Source organism: Myotis brandtii, unplaced genomic scaffold (assembly GCF_000412655.1).
Source record: "Myotis brandtii unplaced genomic scaffold, ASM41265v1 scaffold79, whole genome shotgun sequence".
In the NCBI taxonomy this organism is placed as follows: Eukaryota; Metazoa; Chordata; class Mammalia; order Chiroptera; family Vespertilionidae; genus Myotis; species Myotis brandtii.
Genome location: NW_005371173.1, coordinates 6,206,203 through 6,231,099, shown reverse-complemented (window position 1 = coordinate 6,231,099; position 24,897 = coordinate 6,206,203). Strand labels below are relative to the sequence as shown.

The following is a 24,897-nucleotide window of genomic DNA, read 5'->3' as shown; positions in this document are numbered from 1 at the left end:
CTAAGCAAGGTAAAGTCTCCCTCATGTTCTTGAAACCACTCCTGCACAATACGAGCACTGTGGCATGACGCATTGTCTTATTGGAAGAAGCCATCTCCCTTGGGATACGCCATCAACATGATAGGATGAACCTGATCAGCAATGATACTTAGGTATGTTGTGCTATTCTGACGTTGTTCCACACGAATTAAAGGACCTAAATCATGCCAGGAAAACATGCCCCAAACCATAATACTGCCCCCACCAGCTTGAAGGGTTGTACTCATGCATGTGGGGTGCATGCTTTCATGCTGTTTCCGCCAAATTCTCACTCTGCCATCTGCATGATGCAACTGGAAACGTGATTCATCGGACCACATGACTTTTTTCCAATGCTCGACTGTCCAATCCTTGTGTTCCTGTGCGAATTGGAGACGTTTTATCTTGGTAACTGCAGACAGCAAAGGTGTTCGAACAGCCTTCGGCTTCCATATCTCATACGATGCAGTGTACGGCTAATTTGCCTACAAACGTCAGGTGGTCATAATAATCTGGCCACTCAGTGTATATGCATACAAATTCTTTGGGTGATCTCTTCCCACCCATCCCCACCTCCACCTTCCCTTTGATATTTCACAGTCTGTTCCATGCTTCTATGTCTGGATTTATTTTGTTCATTAGTTTATTTTGTTCATTAGATTCCACATATGAGTGAGATCATGTGATACTTGTCTTTCTCTGACTGGCTTATTTCGCTTAGCATAATACTCTCCAGGTCCCTCCATGCACAGTTACTATTCTTAAGAAAATCCACGTTTATTGATTTGTGAATATTGTACCAACCTTTCATCCCTAGAATAAATCCCACTTGGTCAATGGCGTATGATCTTTTTAATATATTTCTGGATCAAATTTGCTAATATTTTGTTGAGGATTTTAGCATCTGTGTTCATCAGGGATATTGGCCTGTAGTTTTCTTTTCTTTGTAGTGTCTTTATCTGGTTTTGAAAATAGGATAATGCTGGCTTCGTAGAAAGAGCTGGCAGTGTTCCTTCCTTTTGGATTTTTTGGAATAGTTTGAGGAGGATAGGTGTTAGTTCTTCTTTGAATGTTTGGTAAAACTCCCCTGTGAAGCTGTCGGGAACAGGGCTTTTGTTTGCTGGGAGACTTTTTTTATTATTATTATTATTATTACTGATTCAGTTTTATCAGTACTTACCAGCCTATTCAGGTTTTCTGATTCTTCCTGCTTGAGTTTTGGAAGATTGTATTTTCCTAGGAATTTGTCCATTTCATCCACATTGTCCAGCTTGTTGGCATGTAGTTGTTCATAGTATCTTCTTATAATCCTTTGTATATCTGTGGTGTTGGTTGTTACTTTGCCGGTTTCGTTTCTGATTTTATTTATTTCGGTCCTCTCTCTGTGTTTCTTAATGAGTCTGGCTAATGGATCATCAAACTTGTTTATCTTTTCAAAGAACCAGCTCTTGGTTTCATTGATTTTTTTTTGTTATTGTTTTTTTAGCCTCTACATCATTTATTTCTTCTTTATTATTTCCTTTCTTCTACTTACTCTGGGTTATAGGGTTAAATAGTTTATTATTAATTTTTCTTGCTTTTTGAGGTAGGCCTATAGTGCTATGAACTTCCCTCTTAGGACTGCTTTTGCTGTGTCCCATGTATTTTGGGTTGTTGTGAATTCATTTTCATTTGTTTCCAGAAAGGTTTTGATTTCTTTCTTGATCTCATTGGAAAACCATTCATTGTTTTTAATAACATGTTTCCATGCGTTTGAATGTTTTTGAATGTTTTTACTATAGTTGATTTCTAATTTTATTCCATTGTGATCCGAGAAGATGCTTGATATGATTTCAGTCTTCTTGCATGTCCTAACATGTGGTCTATCTTTGAGAATGACCCATGTGCACTTGAAAAGAATGTATATTCTGCAGCTTTGGGGTGAAATGTTCTATAAATGTCAATTAAATCCATCTGATCCAGTGTGTCCTTTAGAGTCATTGTTTCCTTCTTAATTTTTGTCTGGAAGATCTATCCAGTGAAGTTAGTGACTGTACTATGACTAAATTGCTGTCAATCTCTCCTTAAAGTTCTCTAGAAGTTATATATATTTAAGTGCTCCATTGTTGGGTGCATATATGCTTCCCAGGGTTATATCATATCCTCTTGTTGGATTGACCCTTTTAGTATTATGTAGTGATCTTTATTGTCTCTTGTGATGGCCTTCATTTTGAAGTCTGTTTTGTCAGATATGAATATTGCTAACCCAGCTTGTTTTTCATTTCCATTTGCATGGAAAAATTTTTCCATCCCTTCACTCTCTTCCTTTGTGAGTCTTTTGTTCTGAGGTGGGTCTCTTGTAGACAGCATGTAATTTGTTCATGTTTTTGTATCCATTCAACCACCCTGTGTCTTTTGATTGGAGCATTTACATTTAAGGTTATTATTGACAGGTACTTATTTATCATCATTTTTATTCTTTATGTCTGTTTCTCTATTCTCATTTCAGCAGTTTCTTAAGCATTTCTTACAGTACTGGTTTGGTGGTGATAAACTCATTTTGCCTTTTTATGTCTGGGAAGCTCTTTATTTCACCATCTATTTTGAATGATAGCCTTGCTGGATATAGAAATCTTGGTTTCAGATTCTTGCTTTTTATTACCTTGAATACTTCATGCCATTCCCTTTCTGGCAGTTACTGATGAGAAATCAGCTGACAGTCTTATGGGAGCTCCTTTGTAACAAATTGCTTTTCTCTTGCTGCCTTGAAGATGATCTCTTTATCTTTAATATTTGGCATTTTAATTATGATGTGGCTGGGTGTTTGCCTGTTTGGCTTCTTGTTTGGGAATCTCTGGGTCTCCTGAACTTGTGTGACTTTTTGCTTCATTAGGTTAGATTTGTGCCAGTTTTTAAGGACAACTTGTTTTATACTGAAACGTGAGGCAAACCTGGATGACAGTAGGGAAGTTGGACTTGAAGGACATGAGTGTAAAGAGTAGCTTCAGTGCATAAGAAACAGTGAGAGCTATAAAATAGCAGGAAGGATGTGTTCAGAGGGAATTTTGGAATTTAAGATCTTGAGGATAGTGTGAAACCTGAGAACTTGTCGGAGAAGTTATCAATGAAAATTTCAAACTCACTGAAGTTGATTTCAGGACTTAAAAAAAATGTGAGCACCACAGATGCTAATAAAAGAGCAGTTTTCCTTTTATCCATTAGGTATGTACCATTATGTAAGATACATAAAAGAAGATTGGAGGAATGATATATGAAGAGAGTGGTACTCATGGAGAATTTAGTAAAAATTGGTTGGAAAGTTAATCAATATCATTGTAGGTGCATTGCTAATATGTTAGAACTTTTGTTCATGTTCAGCTTGTAGCTTTGATGTTGCTTGTAATGACAATGTTTCTTTTAAAAGAAAGGATACAAATTATTCTTATCTGTTTGTTGTACAGCTTCTAAAATTTATTAAATCTAAGTAATGTAGTACTTTGATAAATAAAAACTATCTAAAATGTAAAAACAAAAACAAAAAAGAACAGAACAAAACACACCACACATGTTAAAAGATCCATATGAAGTGGTTCTTAACTGTTTTTGGATTACAGATGCCTTTAAGAATCTGGTGAAAGCTCTGAGCTTTGTTTCCAAAGTACTTATATATGAACAAACACAATAATAATTTTATAATTTTAGGAAGTTCACAGACCCACTAAAGCCCAGAGAAATCGTGTTTAAGAACAGAAGAGAATTCTGTTACTAATTCCTTTGTGAATTAAAAACAGTAGTTGTTTCTATGTATTTTGATGTAATACTGAATTTCAAAGAATGCCCAAAATTAGACTTTCATAGCCAATAGTTCTGGGTTACTTGTGCTCTATAGCAGGCAGTCGCCAACTGGTGGTCCGTGGACCACTGATGGTCCGTGAGGTCCAAAAGGTTGGGGACCACTGCTCTATAGTGAGATACCTGTAATCAATGTTGGTAAGAACTTGAACATAAGATGATTACTAGTAAGTAATCTGTTTAAAATTATAGTAACTGGAGGTGTTTTAATTATGTAATATTTAATGCTGCTCTGTTATAAGCCTTAGAGCCTTTTAATATTTACCAATAAGCAATCAACTTAAACCATTTGGATCTGTATTTCATTCAGCTCACAGTTTTCATTCATAGAATATGATCTTCAAGTAGAGTATTTAATAAAGTAAGAACCATGTTTGGGCATGGTATGGCTTTGGGGAGAAAGAAAGATCTGATTACCTTTCTCCTCTGCTTTCTGCTTGCCCCTCCCGGTGTGTGCTAGCTTTTTTCTCCCTTTTTTTTTAAGGGTAAATGGGCATCGTTTGTTTCAGTAACAATTGTAAATTGAAAAATCTTTTATATAACTTAGGAGGTAGTAGAATATTCCGTGTTGCTTAAGATAGCTTGAAGTGTTTTTCAACTGCAAAATTGACTACTTTTGGAATTTTATTTCCTTTACTATTGTAGCTTACAATGATTATTATGTCTGCAAGAGATCTACTCATGTTTTATGATTTTATTTTCACTGCAGGACCGTGTATATGTACAACAAAATAATGTGGAGAATGTCTACAATTTGGGATTAATTATTTTTCGAGATCAAGTTGTACGATATGGCTGTATTAGGGATCATCTACGACAAACATTATTGGATATGATTGCAAGAGAGCGGAAAGGAGAAGTTGTAGACCGGTATTAATCATCTTTTAACTCATTAGGTTTTGGTTTTTAGCAGTTATACCCTGAGAACCAATTTATTGTCAAAATTTTATTAAAATGAAAGTTTGATTTTTCTAGCACATTATGAAAATTCTCAAAAGCTTATATCACAGTTAACAAAGTTACATAAATGTTAACTTAAAAACACACTTCTATTTTTAGAAGAGACCATTTTAACCTTTAATTTGGTATACTTTTTTTAAAGCAGTTCAGCCATAAGTCTTCCCATTTGATTTTCGTTGTTGTTTTGTTTACATTTCACTGAAAATATTTTATTGGCGTTTTGGATAGAAACGGGAATTTATTTGTGAGGAAGTGTGATCCCGGTCATACTTTTGCTGTAACCAGTACATGGCCTCCTTCTTGCTGACTCTGTGTTGAGCCCCAGTGCAACCTGAACTACATTTCTTGTCTGCAATGCTGAAACCTCGCCTTCCCAGCACATAGAATATCCAGGCTGTAGATATCAGTGTTTGGGTCATTTATGATCCCCAGATCGATGTGTTCCTGGATCCTCAAACCAAAGTTTCCAATATCTGAGGAGTTATTTTGTAATTCGTACTCTCTCACCTTTAGACCTTTCTACAAGAGTTCTTCTGCCTTGTCCCCACAGGGTATACAGTGGACGGCAATTTTTTCCTTTGATTTTTCATGTATTTTTTATTCTTGCATTTTGTTCTTTTTCTGGCTGGGTGATAACATTTTTTTTTTCCTTTGTCTTTTTCTTTAAGGGCTTATGGCTAGCCTTTCTTGTTAACATGTTTAAAGAAAAATGTTGAACATAGTCTAAACCAGCTAAGAAATATTACTGTACTATTCTCATATTCCTTCTAATGATTACAGTGACACCAGCTCAAGTGGCTTGAAACATGCAAGACTGCTTTCTCTGCTTCTCTATTCAAAGCAGCTAATAGAATCCTTACGCGAGGATATTTTTCCATTGATATTTAGGGAGAGTGGAAGAGAGAGGGAAAGACAGAGAGAAACATCGATGTGAGAGAAACAAATCAATTGGTTGCCTCCTACTCGAGCCCTAACTAGGGCCAGGGAGGAGCCTGCAACCCAGGTAAATGCCCTTGACCAGAATCGGACCCGGGACCCTTTGGTCCGCAGGCCAACACTCTATCCACTGAGTCAAACCGACTAGGGCTGTAAAGTTTTTTATTTCCACATCGGTGCCTGGTCAGGATTGCCCAAAAGTCATTTGGTACAAAAATTTACAAGTCAAGCAATGCAACCTCCTTTCATCCTCCCTGCTTCCTGATATAATAGCTTTTTTATTTTGTGTTTTTAAATACATAGGACTATTTAGACATGACATCTTAAGCATATTTCTTTCAAATGTTTAAGTTATTGCATGAGAACAACTTGAGATAAATACCTGTTCAGTCAAGGTACTGCTTTCCAATGAAAATTACTTTAAAACCTCGTGTTGCAAAGAAGCTGCTTCTGGGAGATTGGTCACTGTTTTAAAAAAATATTCTGAAACTTTTTAGCTATGTCTGTTGTATTTTTTGTATGAGTCTTTGATGTAATTTGATTTTCAAGTGGTTGTAACTTCTTTTGACAGAGGCGCAATAAGAAATGCGTGCCAGATGTTAATGATTTTAGGTCTTGAAGGACGATCAGTCTATGAAGAAGATTTTGAGGCTCCTTTTTTGGAAATGTCTGCAGAATTTTTTCAGGTAAAAAATTAGTATCAGTGAAGATATATAAATAAGTGCTCTTTTAAGATGTTCTTAAAGTTATTAAATGTGGTTACTAATTTGAATATTTTTGACCTTTTTTTACTGAGGCTCTTATGTTGCAAATTATTTGCCCACAAGTTACTATGCAGTGTATCACCAGTGAAGTTTCACTATACAGGCTTTTGATAATATAAGTAACTAGTAAAATAAATGTAGGAAAGTGCATGATTCCATAGTGCATATATGTCTTCAAGACTGTTGATTGGAAAACTATAGGTCAGTAAATACAATTGATACACATTTGCAGCATTATATACAACCCCAAACCAACTAAATTGCTGAAAGCAAAGCTAAACTATTACTAATTTATAATGAAACTAGAGGCCTAGCGCACGAAATTCGTGCGCAGGTATGGTCCCTAGTCCTGGCCTGCAATCAGGGCCATCTTCCCCAGCTGCCCAAAGTCGGCCCTGCTCCCCGCCACCACCCACCCCCGGTTCCCCATTCGCCATCAGGCGATCAGAGCCTGATGGCCAGGGGGAGAGGGACCGAGAGGTCGGCCATTCTGCCTACTCCCCGGCCCCGCCCCCTGCCACCACTCACCCCAGCTCCCCGTTTGCCATTGGGTGATTGGAGCCTGTTGGCCAGGGAAACGGACCAAGAGGTGGTCAGTGTGCCTCATAGTGACTGGTCCAGTGGTCCTTCTGGTTGTTCTGCCATTAGGGTCAATTTGCATATTACCCTTTTATTATATAGGATGATGATAATAATAACTGAGTACCATGACAGATAGAAGACAGTATTTATAAGGTAATGATGATAGCCAGGGATTATTAAGATGATCTCACCAAGATTTTTGTTTGGTGTGTTAATGTATGTTCTTAGAAATTTGATTATTTTCAAGGACTAAGAATACTTTTTGTTAAGATAGTAGGAAGTGTTATTAAATTTATCTATAGTTCATATCAACATGTCTTTTATTATGTAATTCTTAGATATATTCATTAATCCTACTTTCAAATAAGTTTAAATCATTTGGGTTAACATTTATAATTTAGTGGAACCTCTATAAGGTTGGTGTTAGCAGTCAAGATTGATAGTTATTTAAAAGCTCAATTTCTCCAACTTCAGTATATATACTCCTTTGACCCTGAGAGTCAGGGTGGCAGGAGGACTTTAGTAATTAACAGTATGCCAGCAAAACTATATGATAAACATGATGATTCCTTCTAGGCATAACTTTAAAACAGATCAAAGAAGAATTTGCCACTCTCACTTTGAGTCAGATGCTTTATTCTGGCATGTGTTTACTTTTGCTGCTATTTGGAGTACATTGGCAGTATTTGAAAAACACTGCTCAAGGATAATGTATTAATTTAGTTTTATGTAAATAATGCTTTAAAGTATATAACGCAGACTGTATGATCATGTGTAATACACTATATAAAGTGTTAATAGTGCTTATTATATTTAGTTTGATTTTTGATACACACTATAGAAATATAGTTAAAAGCAGAAACACATTTTGCTTCTGTGTTTTTAAAGAATCATGCTTCTTATTTGCAGATGGAAAGCCAGAAATTTTTAGCAGAAAACAGTGCTTCAGTATATATAAAGAAAGTAGAAGCTAGAATTAATGAAGAAATAGAACGGGTGATGCACTGCCTTGATAAATCAACTGAAGAGCCAATTGTAAAGGTGGTGGAGAGGGAACTTATTTCCAAGCACATGAAAACTATAGTAGAAATGGAGAATTCTGGGCTAGTACATATGTTGAAAAATGGAAAGACAGAAGGTAAGTCTTAGCAGTTGGAAAAATCCTTATAGTTCTACCAAGTTCTCAGTATTTTTAAATTTTTCTCTAATTAAGATAATGAATGTCAGTTTTTAAGAAGTGGTTTACATCACTAATTTAGTTGTTACTTTGGTAAGATTTAATGGTAAAGCTTTGCATTTATTACTGAGGATTTTAGATGTTTCTAGTGAAGTGACTTTTTTCTATCTTTCATCTTAAGTCTCCTCACTTTGTGTTTTTCTTTACCCAAAAGATAAATGTAATACTGGTGAGGACAACAAGCTCCTCATCTATTCCTGTACTTTGGTGTTATATACTAGAGGGCTTGGACTCTATTCCCAAATACTGTCCTGTAGTTTTTGTGATTCTTTTAAAATCTGAAGTTCCAATCTTAAAATTTTTGTAGGCTTTCCTATGGGAGTTAGTTGTGATAAAGTTTCCAAAAATGCAAAAATAGGTCTCTTTCCTGTTGGTGTATTTAAATAAATTAGTTCATTGGTTTTGGGGGACTCTGAAGTTATAGACTAAAAAAGGAAAAGGGAGAATTGCATAAAAGTAAAAATAGAAATTTTGAGAACTGTAGCATTTACTCATTTTGGCTATTTACCTTTATTTTTTTGAAAACAGTATTTTGTGACAACTGTAGCATTTCCTTGTGTGGGCTATTTACCTTTACTTTCCTGAAAACAGTATTTTGTGACAAGTACCCAAGAAATAAGGAATCAGTTATGTTGTCCTCACTCTTAATTTTTGAAGTTTTGCTTTAAAACTCTGACTTTATAAATAAATCACTGACATGATATTGAAAAATAAATCTGGTACTTACTCTTCTTTTCTTCTGCTTCTTAGATGAAGTTTTGGCAATGTTTTAGCCACATACTCCTTATAGATGAAATACATATTGCCTATTTGGGGTAATGACCTGTAGATGAAATACATATTGCCTGTTTGGGGTAATGAGCTATAGATGAAATACATATTGCTATTTGGGGTAATGACCTAGGTAGGGAATGAAAAGAAGAATTTTTATGTGAAAAATTTTAAAGAAAGGAGGATATAAGAAAATGGAAAAGAAACATGATGAGAAGAGAGGTTGTTCCATGCCTCCTTCAATGGAATACTTGCTTTGTGTTTTGAAATGGTTATATTTGTAAACGTGTAATAAGTTTCTGAAAAGTTTTATATAACTTTGTAGATTTTACTAAAGCCAAAAAAGTTGCATTTTAAAAAACCCTCTGGTAAACATTTTTCTAAAAGCAACAGAACAAAAATCATTTTATGTATGTTTGTCATGTTTTCTAAAATAAGCTACTCCTGCATGTCTCAGGTCTAAGTAGGGTTAGCAAACTTTCTTGTATAGGAGCAGGCAGTAAATATTTTAGGTGTGTGGGCCATACATAAACTACTCATCTCTACTGCATATTGAGAAAGTAGGCATAGACAGTATTACAAAAGAATAAGCTTGACTGTTTCTGTAAAACTTCATTTGATTTATTTTTATATGCTGTACAAAAAGACAATGGGCTGTATTTGTATTTGGTCTATGGACTACAGTTTGATGACTCCTGATGTAAATGGTCCCTGGCAGATTTGGACTTTATGAAAAGCATTTTCCTTATTTAAACAAAATTAGAATCAAAAAATTTTCTAATGTGCTGTTTAGCCATTGAATTAATTCTTTCTTATCTACCTTGAGAGGCTGGGAGGGGGGAGATTAAATGGGTTGAAGATTAGGGGCTATGAAATGTTTGATGGAGAGATTGTTAGTCATGCCTGAATTATAGTATCTCTATAACCTGGAGACTTCAGTTAAAAGCATTAATTATGCCTGACACATGGCAAGTGCTTAAGTACACGAATGAAGAAATACCACAATAGCTACTTACCATATATAAGCAACTATCTGTGATTCTAAATTAAATTGTAAAAATCTGGTTTCAATTTTCCTGACTTCCCACTAGAAACCTAATTGTGCAATATCTTAATTTTTGCTAGGCTCTGCTCGTGATCATTTTGTCGAGAATAGGTCAGGGTCACGGCTTTACCATTATGAAGCCAAATGTCTCATAAATCAGAAAGTGAAAAATAGTTTTCCCACCATAAGTGGAGGATGAAAAGGATTGACTGATTATCAGATGCAGATAGTGCTGTGAAGTTAAGTTCAAATGGCATCTCATTTTGATATTTAATTTTGAATGCCAAGTATTTTTCATTTTCTCATTTACATCCTCTACTATACCATATATTTATATAAGTGAAAGACAATGAAATGTATTAACTTACATACAGTTAACTATATAGCATATAATTAAGTAAAACTGTGACAGCATAGGAACAAAACAGATAAGTTGGGAACCGTTGTGTTAGAAATATCTGATATGCCAAATTTACTGTAGTATATATCCATACTGTTGAATTTGTAATGCCTATTTTCAACATGAGAAATTTTGTTGTATGCTAAATGAGAAAAACTGTAAGCTTTGTTCAGCGTAGGTTACTTTAGATTTATATTATTGATAAAAACTTACCTTTAAATAAAATTTGTTTTTGCAAGTCACTGAAACAAATTTTAGAAGCCCTTTTTATAAAATTTGCTTCTAAGTATTTTAAAAATACATACAACTTTAGTTTTAGGATCTAAATTTCTCTTGTAAATATAGACCAGCCTAGGTAAATTATTATGGTCTGTTTGCCAAATATAGCCCACCACCAGTTTGGTGGGGGAAATTTTTTTAAAAGAATATGTTTCATTACACAGAACATTATATACATTTTAGATTTAAAAACTAAGGTTTTATTGAAACATAGTTATGCCCATTTATTGCCTATGGCTTCTTTCTTGCACAATGGCAAAATTGAATAGCAACAGAAACCATATGTGGCTCACAATCTAAAATATTTACTATTTGGCACTTGACAGAAAAAATATTCTCAGTGTCTAATCTAGAAACTGCTTGTTTTAACTCCATTTTCAAAAGTTCTTGATTATAAAACTTTTTTTGTATTGTTGTAAAGTTCTAATATGATAGTCTCCCTATAAGTTCTTATTTCAAAGAAACATTAGACATTTGGAAAAGCAGTATTTCAACTCTACATTTTAATCCGTGAAAATGATATAAAAAATGGACAGAGTCTAAAGTTTTCATTCTGAGATAAACCAATTTTTAAAATATAGATACTGGCTTTAAGACATCACCTGGGAAATATTAGAGATTGCTCTGAGGAAAATATTAAAGAATTGGAATTTATGCTGTAAATTTCATGTAAACTTTACCATGATATGAAATGAAATAAATTCTAGTATATTTGTTTTCATGGTTATTGTTTGAACTTTTAAAATAGACATGCTTAAAAATATCCATAAGACTTTAATGGGTTTAAAAAATTTTTTATTGACTACAAATTACACCATAATGAAAGTTATCCTTATACAGTTTATAGTAATACTAGGTTCTAGATTAGAATTGCTTAGGATAAGTTATACAGAAACTAAAAATTGTAGTTTTCATTTTTGTGGCTTTGTTATACAGTTTGGGCATCTTCTCTTCCATGTAAACTAAAATTGCTGAGACATTTTATTGATGCTTTCAGAGCGTCTCATCTGAATCAGTATCATAAATTGCAATAATAACCATTAACTGGCCTGTTTATTCCTTTTTTCTGTTTTGCTTGGGGGAGTGGTAGTAGTTTTTCATGTCAACAAATGATTGCAATCGAGAAATAAGTTTAAGTATTACAAATCAGCATGAACAGAGATTCACACTTTTTCTTAATCTTAAATGTAGCCGATTTGTGTTTGCTTTCTGATTACAGACCTTGCTTGCATGTACAAGTTATTTAGTCGTGTGCCAAATGGTTTGAAAACAATGTGTGAGTGTATGAGTTCCTATTTGAGAGAGCAGGGTAAAGCCCTTGTTTCTGAGGAAGGCGAAGGAAAGAATCCCGTTGACTATATCCAGGTAGGTAAATACAGAAGATTCTAAGTTTATGATAAACTACTGTTGACAGGTACTAAAAAGGTCACTTATTATGACATGTAGTATGTATTTTTTACTTAATTGTCCCTATGGTAAATTAGTATATATAATTATCCTAAATATTTTAGAGTTTTGCAAAGTATGTATATATTAGGAAGCCAGACTCAGCTACTTTTCATTTATTCTGTCTGGTAAAGACCTTATTTAAATAGTCGTAAGAATGAAAGTTATTCCTTTCTACTTTTTTATATGCCTAAGTGCTCATATTTTAGTGTATTAAAAAAATGTGTTAAATACTTTTGTTTCAAAATGTTTTGCTTTCAAGCAATAGTAAGAGCAAAAAATTTTGTTCCAAATTTTCCTGTTTTAATATAAATAAAAGGCTTTCATGGTACATTTTTTAAGCTATTTTTCTCGGGCTTGCCCACTTAATAAAGACAGGATGGGGAGAAACAAGTAAGGAGGTTCTTTGGTTCATCTTAAGTGCAGTAATACATAAATGAATGATAGAATACTTCTTTATCACTGACATTTTAATACAGGCTTAGATACAGGCTTGAAAATAATATAGAATCTCTAAGTTTAACACTGAATGCACACATTTATATTACCAGCAAAGTTAAAAGAAACGGACATGTTTGCATGCATATTGTTTCTAGAGACATTATTATAATGTATCTTAACTTCCTTTTTTATTTGGAAGGGCTTATTGGATCTGAAGAGTAGGTTTGATCGCTTCCTGCAGGAATCATTTAATAATGACCGACTCTTTAAACAAACTATTGCGGGTGACTTTGAGTATTTTCTCAACCTCAACTCCAGGTCCCCTGAATACCTCTCATTATTTATTGATGATAAGTTGAAAAAGGGAGTTAAAGGGGTAAGTATAGTGTATTTGAAAATACATTTAAATTTTACTTGTAGATATAAAATTGTATATAAGCTTGGGAAATCAAATACAAAATTAGGGAATTTTTAAATATAAAAATAAGCATGTGCTGTCCTTAAATGTAAAAGGATTGTTTATGGTATCGAAATGGCCAGAGGTACTTTGACATTTCACTTAACCTATAAAAACAAACAACTACACAGCCATAGCATAGGATATTGTTGCTCTCATCTGGTTCTTGGGGTTATGTATCAGATAATACTTGGGTGCCAGGAATTTGAAGGCATAGACTAGAATAACGGAAAATAGTTTGAAAGCATATATTGAAGCTCAGTTTCAAGTTTTTATTGTATACCTGGGATCTTGGAAGCTCACTATTAGCATAGAAAATTAAATTAAGAGTATTGTGATTACACATAAATTGCTCTTTTTTACTCTACTTTGGAATTTGTGAGACAAAAGGGAAAAGCAACGAATGACCTCACAGGTTTTACAGGCTCCTCTAGCAGAAACAAACAAAAGATTAAGACACAGAATAAAAGACACATTTGTTTATTCTTTCATAATTTTTAATATAAGCTTAATACAACCTGCCACAGTATCACCTTTCCCTATTTAAAAGATAAGGGTGATGGGGCCTTATTACTCTTTAAATCAGCGGTCACCAACTGGTGGTCTGCGGACCACTGGGGGTTCAAGAGGTCCAAAAGGTTAGCAACCACTGCTTTAAATTATAGCAAATTATTATCCTTCTGTTTGCACAATTTAGATTTTGACTGATCTTATATGAAAATATCTGTCTTTTGGCTATGTAAGTTTCTGCGTACATATTATGCAAAGGCATTGTAAGATACTCATTTTTGCATTTACAATTTTATTTCATCTGTTCTTCATCATCCTTTAATCCAGCCATGTATCATTTCAGTAGTAGCCCTCTAGGGCTAACCTTTCGGACCTCGCAGACCAGTGGTGGGCGACCACTTCTCTAGGGAATGGAACTCCATGTCAATGCCTGATTAATGCTGTACTAGAATAGGATGTCAGAGTTGTGGTGTGCTCCCTTATGAAGTAGGAGGCACCTTCTCTTAAGGCAGCGGTTCTCAACCTGTGGGTCGCGACCCCTTTGGCGGTCGAACGACCCTTTCACAGGGGTCGCCTAAGACCATCCTGCATATCAGATATTTACATTACGATTCATAACAGTAGCAACATTACAGTTATGAAGTAACAACAAAAATAATTTTATGGTTGGGTCACAACATGAGGAACTGTATTTAAAGGGCCAGAAGGTTGAGAACCACCATCTTAAGGAGATCCCTCCTTCTGACATAGTGCAACCAAATATTTATGTTCGTTGTCACAGTATTGTTTTTAAACGGTTGAACTGTGGTGCTATTTTTGTACAACTAAAATTTTGAAATTATTAAGTACTCTTTTAATTGATTTTGTAGCTAACAGAACAAGAAGTAGAAACAATATTGGATAAGGCAATGGTCCTATTTAGGTTTATGCAAGAAAAAGATGTATTTGAACGTTATTATAAACAACACTTGGCAAGAAGACTTCTCACAAATAAAAGTGTTTCTGATGACTCTGAAAAAAATATGATATCTAAGTTAAAGGTAAGATGTATATAAGATGGAATGAAGTGTACCTAACTAATGTTTGTCGCATGATTGAACAGCAACATTTGATTGGAAATATTTAACTGATTTAAAATACTATTTTTATAAACTTATAAAGCTGTACTTACATTTATTCAAGTTCTCAGATATTCGAAGTTTGCTGGAATTTCTCTTAGCATTGCAGTACATTCATGGCAATCTGGGAAGGATTAGTACAAGGGAAACAATAAAGGCAATATTACTATATAGTTCTGTCACAAAGGTACAAAGGTGTGGTCCATAGACCACCTGTACACATATCACATGAGGTGCTTGTGAACACGAGTTCTGGGCCCCTGCCTTCAGTGAGGTTATTGGAATATCCTAAAGAGATTTGGAATCTGCATTTTAAACACTAAAATTTGGTACCTGTACTCTTAGAGCAACTATAGGAAAAATTTAGAAATGATGACTGTAAAATGGAATTGTTTATTTATATGTATGTTTTCTCATAGAAAAAAAACATCATTTATTTGTTGTTTTCTTACACAGACTGAGTGTGGATGTCAATTCACATCAAAACTGGAAGGAATGTTTAGGGATATGAGCATCTCAAATACAACTATGGATGAATTCAGGCAACATCTACAGGCAACTGGGGTAAATTGTTCTATTTCTGTTTCTGTATGTTTTATGTAAAATCTTACGTAATGGACATTTTCATCTATATATCAAATAACTGGACTGCTGTTGTCATTTTTTAAAATGTCCATTAGTGTCTGTGAGTGCTTTAAAAATTATTTTCCCCATATAACCTCTTTTTCTAACTATTGATGTTAAATTATTTGTTTTTTATTCTTCTAAAACAGTTTATCCTCCTCACTTGAAGGAATGTGCAGAAAATTTAATAAATAGAATGATTCTTCTGTTAAATTCTTATAGATTGTGAAAAGAATATTGGGCTTATGCAAGCTTTCTAAAGTATATAATTCTCTTCCTTTCACTTTACCCCAGGATTGTGCTGTCTTTGTTACCTCCTATTTAATTGATATTAAATGGATCTGACATCCTCAGGATTGGTGGGGCTGGGCTGAGTATAAAAACACAGACACTAGTATGTTCTAAGTGTAGTTTTGTATTGTGACTCCAGAAGGCAGTGAGCTGCAACTTCTATGGCTTTGGAGTCCAGTGGGGTTTTGTAAGGATTTAATTGGGTTCGGAATTTTATTTCTTTCTTTTTTTTATCTGTTTTACAACTTTACCTTAAGTTTAGAGAACTCCGCAGTTTTTCTTTGAAAGTTTTCTCTCTCAAGTGACTGTACATATTACTTTGTAATTAAGACATATCACAACCATTTTTTAAAATAGTAGGTCTTTCCTTTAGTATTTAAATATTAGGTTACCACTTCTATGGTCCCACAGTCTCATAACAAACAAAATATGTGATAATAGCTAATTCTGTAGAAAAGGGCAAGTCCATATCAAGGCATTCTGACCCACTTAACTGTCCGTGCCAAGCATTTTTCTAGGCACTGGGTGTACAGCAGAGAATGGAATAGACAAAATTCCCTGCCAGTGTGGAGCTTATATTCTAATCTGGGAGACAGATGATAAACAAGATGAGTAAACACATAGCACCTGAGCTGGCAATAGAATATACAAAGGAAATCTGTAATAGGGAAGGGTGGTCAGACAAGGCCTCCTTTAAAAAATTAGATTTTAAGAAAAGACTTGAAGGTTAAGTCTTTGTTGGGTATGTGGGAGAAAAGGTTTGCAAAAAAAAAAGACTTACTGTTTTGGGTGTATTGAACCAAGTTGTGAGCTCAACACCCTAATCCACCCAACTTGCAAAGTACCAGCAGTTCTCAGCCCTCCTCCATTCATCATCTAAGAGTCTCTGCTGTGATCCTCTCCTATGCATCATCTAGGACAGTGATGGCGAACCTTTTGAGCTCGGCGTGTCAGCATTTTGAAACACCCTAGCTTAACTCTGGTGCCATGTCACATATAGAAATTTTTTGATATTTGCAACCATAGTAAAACAAAGATTTATATTTTTGATATTTATTTTATATATTTAAATGCCATTTAACAAAGAAAAATCAACCAAAAAAATGAGTTCGCGTGTCACCTCTGACACGCGTGTCATAGGTTCGCCATCACTGATCTAGGATTTCTATCTAGTTTTAGTTTCTTTAAAATGGAGTGATCATTTAGTAGGTATTTGTGAAGAAATCTGAGTGTAATATTTCAAGATATTTTTTATAAGCTTATCTCTTCCTTTTAGAAATTTGTCACTAAATCACTCAGGTTAGATAAAAATACAATGATTTAGAATAAGCTGTGAATATCTATCTATATAAAAGCCTAAGCGATTGTCGCAACCAAACAACCAAACGGACAACCAAGCAGGCTGTGTGGGGCGACCAGGCTGGCAGGGCGGTTAGTGAGGGATGACCAAACGACTGATCAGCAGGCTGCGTGGGGTGACCATGCCAGCGCCGGGGGGGAGGGGGGAGCAGTTGGGGGCGATCAGGCCAGCAGACAGAGGCGGTTAGGGGTGATCAAGCTGGTGGGGGGGGCAATTAGGGGCTATCAGGCAGGCAGGCAGGTGAGTGGTTAGAAGCCAGCGGTCCAGGATTGTGAGAGGGATGTCCAACTGCCGGTTTAGGCCCAACATCCCCCAAGGGGTCCCGGATTGGAGAGGGTGCAGCCTGGGCTGAGGGGACCCCACCCCCACCCCCCGCACGAATTTCGTGCACCGGGCCTCTAGTCAATAATAAAGATACTATTTTACATTTAAGAATCTTTATATGCTTTATTTTTGTTTTCTTAAATTTGTTTAACAAGAAGAAAATATCTAATGTGACAGAGATAGTAGTCATTCGTATTCAAATATTCATAGAGCATCTACTATGTAGAACAGGATTTAGTATCGTATGCAAAGTTTGTTAGAATGTGAACTACATGAAAAAACATGTTGATCAATATACTTCAAATGTAAATGCAATAGGAGTATTTTATTTGTGAGTTAATATGGTAAAAATACTAAAATCTGAGATGAGAGCTAGTATCCTAAATTTTTCTTTAAAACAACACAGATATGACACTTAACATTTTATGTAAAAAAGCTGCAGGGCCAAAGTTTGCATGTCTCAATGACACCACTAACCCTTTGTTCACCTGCTAACAACTGTCCTTTGGCCAATGTTTTAAAGTCAACATCTTAAGCAATATATATAAATCTTCGCCAGGAGAGTTAAAATTTGAAAAACACGGGTGGGCCTAACCTTTAAGAAGATAATGTTTTATTTGCTCAATATCGGATATGGAACTAACTACTTTGATAACTGACACAGTGTCTATATGGAACAGATAACAAATCCTAGTTAATTGTTGGGGAACATCTCTTTCTCCTTTACACAGGTATCATTAGGTGGTGTTGATCTCACAGTCCGGGTGCTCACAACAGGATATTGGCCCACTCAGTCAGCCACACCAAAGTGCAACATCCCACCAGCACCAAGACATGCTTTTGAGATATTCAGGAGGTAAATGTAGATCAAACTTTGTATTTCTAAGAACAAATAACTATCCAAAGTTGAAATAAATTTGAGCATTTATAGTGTCCCTGATTGAGGATAAATATACATACAGTAGGTCCTCAGGTTACGTCGGAGATCCGTTCCTATGGCGTGACGTAACATGGTTTTTGCCGTAAGTCGGAACTCACCTACATAAGCACCTACATCACTCACATGGAGCACATACACAGCAGTAATGAAGTGAAACAGTAAAAAAAATTTAAAAGAAAGATAACAATTCCTGACCTTTACTTGTGGAAAATAAATAATAAAAATCATAAAGCACATATGTACATATGTCGAAATGATGGAACTTTTTTTTTTTAAATACTATAAATGGGAGATGGCGCTGTAACCACGAAATGACGTACGTCGAGTCTGACATAACCCGAGGACTGTACTCCATTTTTTACCTGATGTTCAAAAGGAGAATTATCCTTTATGCTTTTAATATGCATTGCATAAACCCTTTTCAAAGGAATCTTTTATTGATGTCCTTCAGCATTAGTGCATGCTATCTTTTTAACTCTGCCTTACATAAGGGTTATCCTATCTATATATATAAAAGGCTAATATGGTAAATGCCCGTCCGGGTAATGACGTCACATAGCAATGCCCGGCTTCCTCTCCTAGCAATTAGCCTCCTTGCAGTTTCTTCAGCCCAGGAACACTAATTCCTTTATAGCCAGGTGGAAACATTTTACACTGTAACCAAATGTCTGTGAAGTGTTTTCCCATGCCTCATTTCATTTGATCCTCACAGAAGTCCTGGAGTAGGTAGGTAGGAGACTCAGTGGAATCCTGTTTTATTTTCATTAGCCGGAAAACGGAGATTTAGAAAGTTTAGAAACTTGACCCAACTGAAAAGAAGTAAGAAATGGCGGACCTTGAAAATGACTTCAGGTTTTCTCACTGAGCAGAATATAGTCAAACACTGCTGCAGTTCAATATTTTACCCTTTGTTCTCCCAGCATGATCTACAATAATCTGCTTTGTGTTGATATTTACTGCTGTGTTGCTGACAATTACCTGAAAGAGAAGTTGGGGTGCTTTACTGGGCTGGAAAAAGTTTAGCTACATCAGAAAGCAGGTCTAATTAAGCAAGTTTATTCCATATCTGTAAAGGCTAAGTGGACTCGAGCATGCGTGATACATATAAATCTCTTGCTGGTGCTAATCGCATGCATGTGTTTTGATCTGTCATTATCGATCGTGAATTTGGTTGACACTTCTATTATAGAAAAAGGCTGAATAGCGATACTAAAATATTTCTTCTAATTAAATTTCTTTAAATGTGCACAAATTTGTGCACTGGGCCACTAGTAGTTTATAATTTCAAATATGTAAATTGTATGATTCTCTAAAACCTGGTTTGATTTGCTGAAGGTTTTACTTAGCGAAACACAGTGGTCGGCAGCTCACACTCCAGCATCACATGGGTTCTGCAGATCTCAATGCCACCTTTTATGGACCAGTCAAAAAGGTAAATATTAAGTAACTTAAAATTAGTCTATAGAACTGATTTATGATTTTTGTTGACTTGGGTCAATTATTTCTCCTATTTCCTTGTTTCAAATATTAAAAAGGTGGGAACTTTGCTTTATTTACCTCTGTTCCCTCAGTTGCTAAATAACTTCATTTGACAATATGAAGATTATACCAGTAGTCTTCCTTATGGAGTGAATAATAATAATTACACATTTTTTATAAAATTAGACTTGAGACCATGTTGCATAAAATAATAAGATGTAAGTTGATTTGAGGGCATACAAAGCTATGACTCCCCTTTCCAAATTCTTGGTCTCCTATAATCCTTATTAATTTTCAGCAATCAAAACTGGAAACATTAACACTTGAGATTTGTGAGATGTACAAAATGTTACTAAAGTGATTATTTTAAAGTGAGCACCATGCTAGTGAATTGCCTTCATTTTTAAAAAGTAATCACTTCTTTATATCTAAGATTGTGAGGTTTAGAGTACTTTTATTGCTTGCTATAACTTTAGTCAGGGTCATTTTCCTTAAAAATAGAAAAGTAGTAACAAGCTTCCAGCAAAACATAAAAGATAATACCTAAGTTGTCATCCAGGCAGCAAATGACTGTTTTATTCTATATTGTAATTAGAATTTTAGTAGTTTCATATGTTATTAAAATGGCTATGTGTATTCTAATTTGTATATTTAATTGAAATGGGAAATATTCCTTGTAATTCATTTAGTTGAATAATGTTGGAAACTTTTGTATACAGGGTGAGGGGACAGTAGGTTTATAGCTGTTCATATGGAAAAATAATACAATAATTAATAAATAATACCAGAATTAACTCTGTTTCTCCTACTCACAATTGTATACCTACTTTTGATCCACCCCATATTTAAGTGTAAGTGGGAAGGTCAAGGATACTAAAGAACTCAGCTTTTAATTATTGTTTGTTTTGATTTTAAAGGAGAGGATTTTTTCCTAAACAGTTATTTATCTTTTGAAGTTTTATAAAACAAACCAGTAGGTTTTTAAAACAAAATTTATATGTCAATTATTGAAGACTTAAATTTCTACTTTGTACTTAAATCAGCTGTAAGGATGGCAAAGGATTCCCCCATATCCTAGCTATCATTTGATATCTTGCTATGACCAGACTGCACAAAAAGAAACCTAACCCTACTACTTTTGGTAGTGGTATAAAGGAGTAATGTCATATAAGTCCATTATTATTCTATTGTGTACTGTTAAAATAATTTTAGTTGTAAAATTAAATTGTTCACACACACACAAAACGAAAACCCTAAATGAAGATTTGGTATATGTGTACATACACACATACACGTTTTTAAATAACATTTTCTTTTTAATGTAGTTTCGTAAAAGAGGGGCTTGTCATTACAGGGGTTATTTCTCAAATATACTGTTAAAGTTACCAGGATGTGATAATGTCTTCGTTATGTTTTTTAAAAAATGAAACAGGAAGATGGATCTGAAGTTGGTGTTGGAGGGGCACAAGTCACTGGCTCTAATACACGGAAGCACATACTGCAAGTCTCCACTTTCCAGATGACCATACTAATGCTCTTTAATAATAGAGAAAAATACACATTTGAGGTATGGGTTGGTTATATAAATTTGAACCAATTGTTTTAGTTCTAATTTTCACATGTTACTTGAATCTTTCTTATATGAATAACCTTTAGAGTTATTATTTGATGATGAATATTACTATTTTAGTAACCTTTGTGAACATCATACACTTGTTGAGTCACATTTCATTTGGCTTTTTGAAATAAACTTTATTGAAGTATAAGTTTTATGTAATAAACATACCTCATATATGTGCACAATTTGATGAGTTTTAACAGGTGTACATACCTATGTAACTGCCATCACAATCTATAGAATACTATCCCCAAAATGTTTATATTCCTTTGCAGTCAATTCCCTCCCACTGTCCCCATACCCAGGCAGCCAGTGATCTGCTTTCTATCACCATAGACTAGTTTTGCCTCTCTAGCATTTCCCATAAATGGAATCATACAATATGAATTGCTTTTGTGGCGCTTCTTTTACATAGCACAGTGTTTTTTTAGAATAATCCATATTGTTGCATGTGTGGTTTTAGTAGTTTATTCCTTTTTAAGAAACTGCCAAACTATGTCCCAAATTGATTGTACCGTTTTACATTCCTGCCATCAGTGGAGAGTTCCAGTTGCCCTACATACTCTCCCAAATGTAGTATTATCAGTCTTTTTAATATTTGCCATTTTAACTGATGTATATTTTATTGTGGGTTTAACTTGCCTTTCCTTGATGTTGAGCATCTTTTGTGTGTTCATATGTCACTGTGTCTTGTTGGTGAGGTGTTCATATATTTATTGAGATTTTTAAAGCTCTTTATAAATTCTGTATACCAATCCTTTGTCAGGTCTATGTCCTATGAATATTTTCTCAGTCTTTCACTTGCCTTTTCAGTTTCCTAGTGGTATGGGTTTTTTTGTTGTTGTTGTTGTTGTTTTTTAATATTGTTGCACTATTACAGATGTCCCCTTCTTCCCCCCCCCCCCCCCCCCCCCCCCACCCCCCCCCCCCCCATCCAGAGCCTCTCCCCCTCCCCCACCCCCCAGGCCTTCACTATATTATTTTCTGTGTCCGTGGACTATGCAATATGCAGTGAATCAAAGTGGTATAGCCTAGTGTGCAGACTTGTTGCATCATACATCCCTCTAGTTGTGTAGGGTAGGGACTAAATCGTATCCATGTACAATTCTCTTACTTTACCACTGACAAAAGATTATAATGAATTTAAAAATTATACAGTTGAGCCCTGGCCAGGCACCGAGAGGACACAGGTTCAATTCCAGTTCAGAGCACTTGCTCGGGATGCAGGCTCAATCCCTAGTAGGGGGTATGCAGGAGGCAGCTGATACTTGTTTCTCTCATCGATATTTCTTCCTCTCTCGTCCTCTCTCTTTCGCTCTAAAAAAATAAAACATATTTTTAAAAATTATACAGTTGACCCTTAAACAAGGTAGAGCAGTGATGGCGAACCTTTTGAGCTCGGTGTGTCAGCATTTTGAAACACCCTAACTTAACTCTGGTGCCGTGTCACATATAGAAATTTTTTGATATTTGCAACCATAGTAAAACAAAGATTTATATTTTTGATATTTATTTTATATATTTAAATGCCATTTAACAAAGAAAAATCAACCAAAGAAATGAGTTCGCGTGTCACCTCTGACACGCGTGTCATAGGTTCTCCATCACTGAGGTAGAGCTTAGGAGTCCGACACCTGTCCACCTCCAGTTGAAAATCCACCCCTAATTTGACTCTATAGTAGTTGGCCCTTCACATTCCCAGATTCAACAATTGTAAAACTGTTGTTGAAAATGCAAAACTACTGTTTTCCATCCCAGGTTGTTTGAATACATTGATGTGAAAACAGCGGATGGGAAGAGTCGGCTGTATTTATTGACAAACATCCCATGGCAGTTAAAACCCATGCATTCATGGCAACTATACATTTTTTTCCTGAACTGCTTTTATTATATTTTATTTATCTCATAACATGTAGCAACATTTATCACCTGCACTTCATAACGGTTTATTGCTTTTCATATTTAGTATTAATTAACAGGTACTTAATTTTTTTAATTTGGTCATACAGACAGTAGATATGGTCAACTTGGAATATAAATTTTGATTGTCTGATAGAAGGCCTTAGTTCAAGCTTACTTCGCTTCTCTCTACAAAAGAAGTTACTAAGCAAAGGAATCGTTAATAAACTTGGAAGGAAGATTGTAGAGTATTTCTAAAAGTAGCAGTTATATGTTGGTTAACACTTTATTTTTACCTAACTATTAAAGCAGGTTCCTAATATTCTCTGCTGGATATTTTTAGATTGGGCCTTATATCTCCTAAAATAAAAAAGTACATGTATTTTTTTATTTTGTAATTTGAATCAAGGTTTTCTCTGTTTTTTTGTTGTTTTTTCCAAATTAGTGAGATTTTGGCCAAGTATCATAATGGGGAATTCTTGGTTGTAAAATATTACTTTAGTGATATTACCTCTCTAACCACTGCTTGATCAATTTTACTTACTAGTTAATCTGCTTTAACCTGTCAAAAAGTCTGTTTATAATTATATCAATCTGATAAAATTTCAGGAAATTCAACAAGAAACGGATATCCCTGAAAGGGAACTTGTTAGAGCCCTGCAGTCCCTCGCCTGTGGTAAACCAACACAACGAGTTCTCACAAAAGAACCCAAGTCAAAGGAAATAGAAAATGGTCACATATTCACAGTTAATGATCAGTTCACATCCAAACTACACAGAGTCAAGATTCAAACAGGTATTATATTGTTCCTCTTAAAACATTGTATTTTTTTTTCTCTAAAAATTCTTATCTGTATGATTTTTAGCTTTTAAAAAAGCAAGTCTTCTCTGGTGCTGCATGACACATAGGCTTAATTAAAGCCGCGTTTATCACTCTGTTCCTGTCACAATGCAGTTGAATCCAAGTACAGTAAACTTTTTTAAAAGTAATTCATAGTGGTGAATTTGATACTTGCATAGGTTTTTGATGCAGGAATTACAGTTGTTTTTTTATTTATTTATTTTTAAATTTAAGTTCTTTAATGTATTACATAAGTCTCCTTTTCCCCCCATTGACCTCTCCCCAGCCGACCCCAACCCCCAGCTCTCACATCCCTCGTCTGTGTTCATTGGTTATGCTCATATGCATGCATACAAGTCCTTTGGTTGATCTCTTACCCCTAACCCCCTGCCTTTCCTCATAGGTTGGACAGTCTATTCAATGCCTCTTATGACACTGGTTCTCTCCCTGTTCATCCATTTATGTTGTTCATTATATTCCACAAATAAGTGAGATCATGTGATATTTATCTGTCTCTGACTGGCTTATTTCGCTTAGCACAGTGGTTCTCAACCTTCTGGCCCTTTAAATACAGTTCCTCATGTTGTGACCCAACCATAAAATTATTTTCGTTGCTACTTCATAACTGTAATGTTGCTACTGTTATGAATCGTAATGTAAATATCTGATATGCAGGATGGTCTTAGGCGACACCTGTGAAAGGGTCGTTCGACCGCCAAAGGGATC

At 35.0% G+C, this 24,897-nt stretch overlaps 1 protein-coding gene across 6 annotated transcripts in view; it reads left to right on the top strand.

Annotated features, from left to right (window-relative positions):
• The window catches only part of CUL3 (cullin 3), an 82,018-nt gene that overhangs the window by 46,082 nt on the left and 11,039 nt on the right, over positions 1-24,897 (top strand). For 5 of the 6 annotated variants that reach the window (XM_014531064.1, XM_014531059.1, XM_014531061.1 and 2 more), the window contains exons 4-14: positions 4,559-4,719; positions 6,317-6,431; positions 8,001-8,229; positions 12,043-12,188; positions 12,910-13,086; positions 14,547-14,717; positions 15,252-15,359; positions 18,126-18,250; positions 19,670-19,766; positions 21,246-21,380; positions 23,940-24,126. In XM_014531064.1, the coding sequence (XP_014386550.1) occupies positions 4,559-4,719; positions 6,317-6,431; positions 8,001-8,229; positions 12,043-12,188; positions 12,910-13,086; positions 14,547-14,717; positions 15,252-15,359; positions 18,126-18,250; positions 19,670-19,766; positions 21,246-21,380; positions 23,940-24,126 (1,651 nt within the window). The remainder of the gene's footprint in view (positions 1-4,558; positions 4,720-6,316; positions 6,432-8,000; positions 8,230-12,042; positions 12,189-12,909; positions 13,087-14,546; positions 14,718-15,251; positions 15,360-18,125; positions 18,251-19,669; positions 19,767-21,245; positions 21,381-23,939; positions 24,127-24,897) is intronic. The other variant, XM_014531063.1, reaches the window with a different exon arrangement.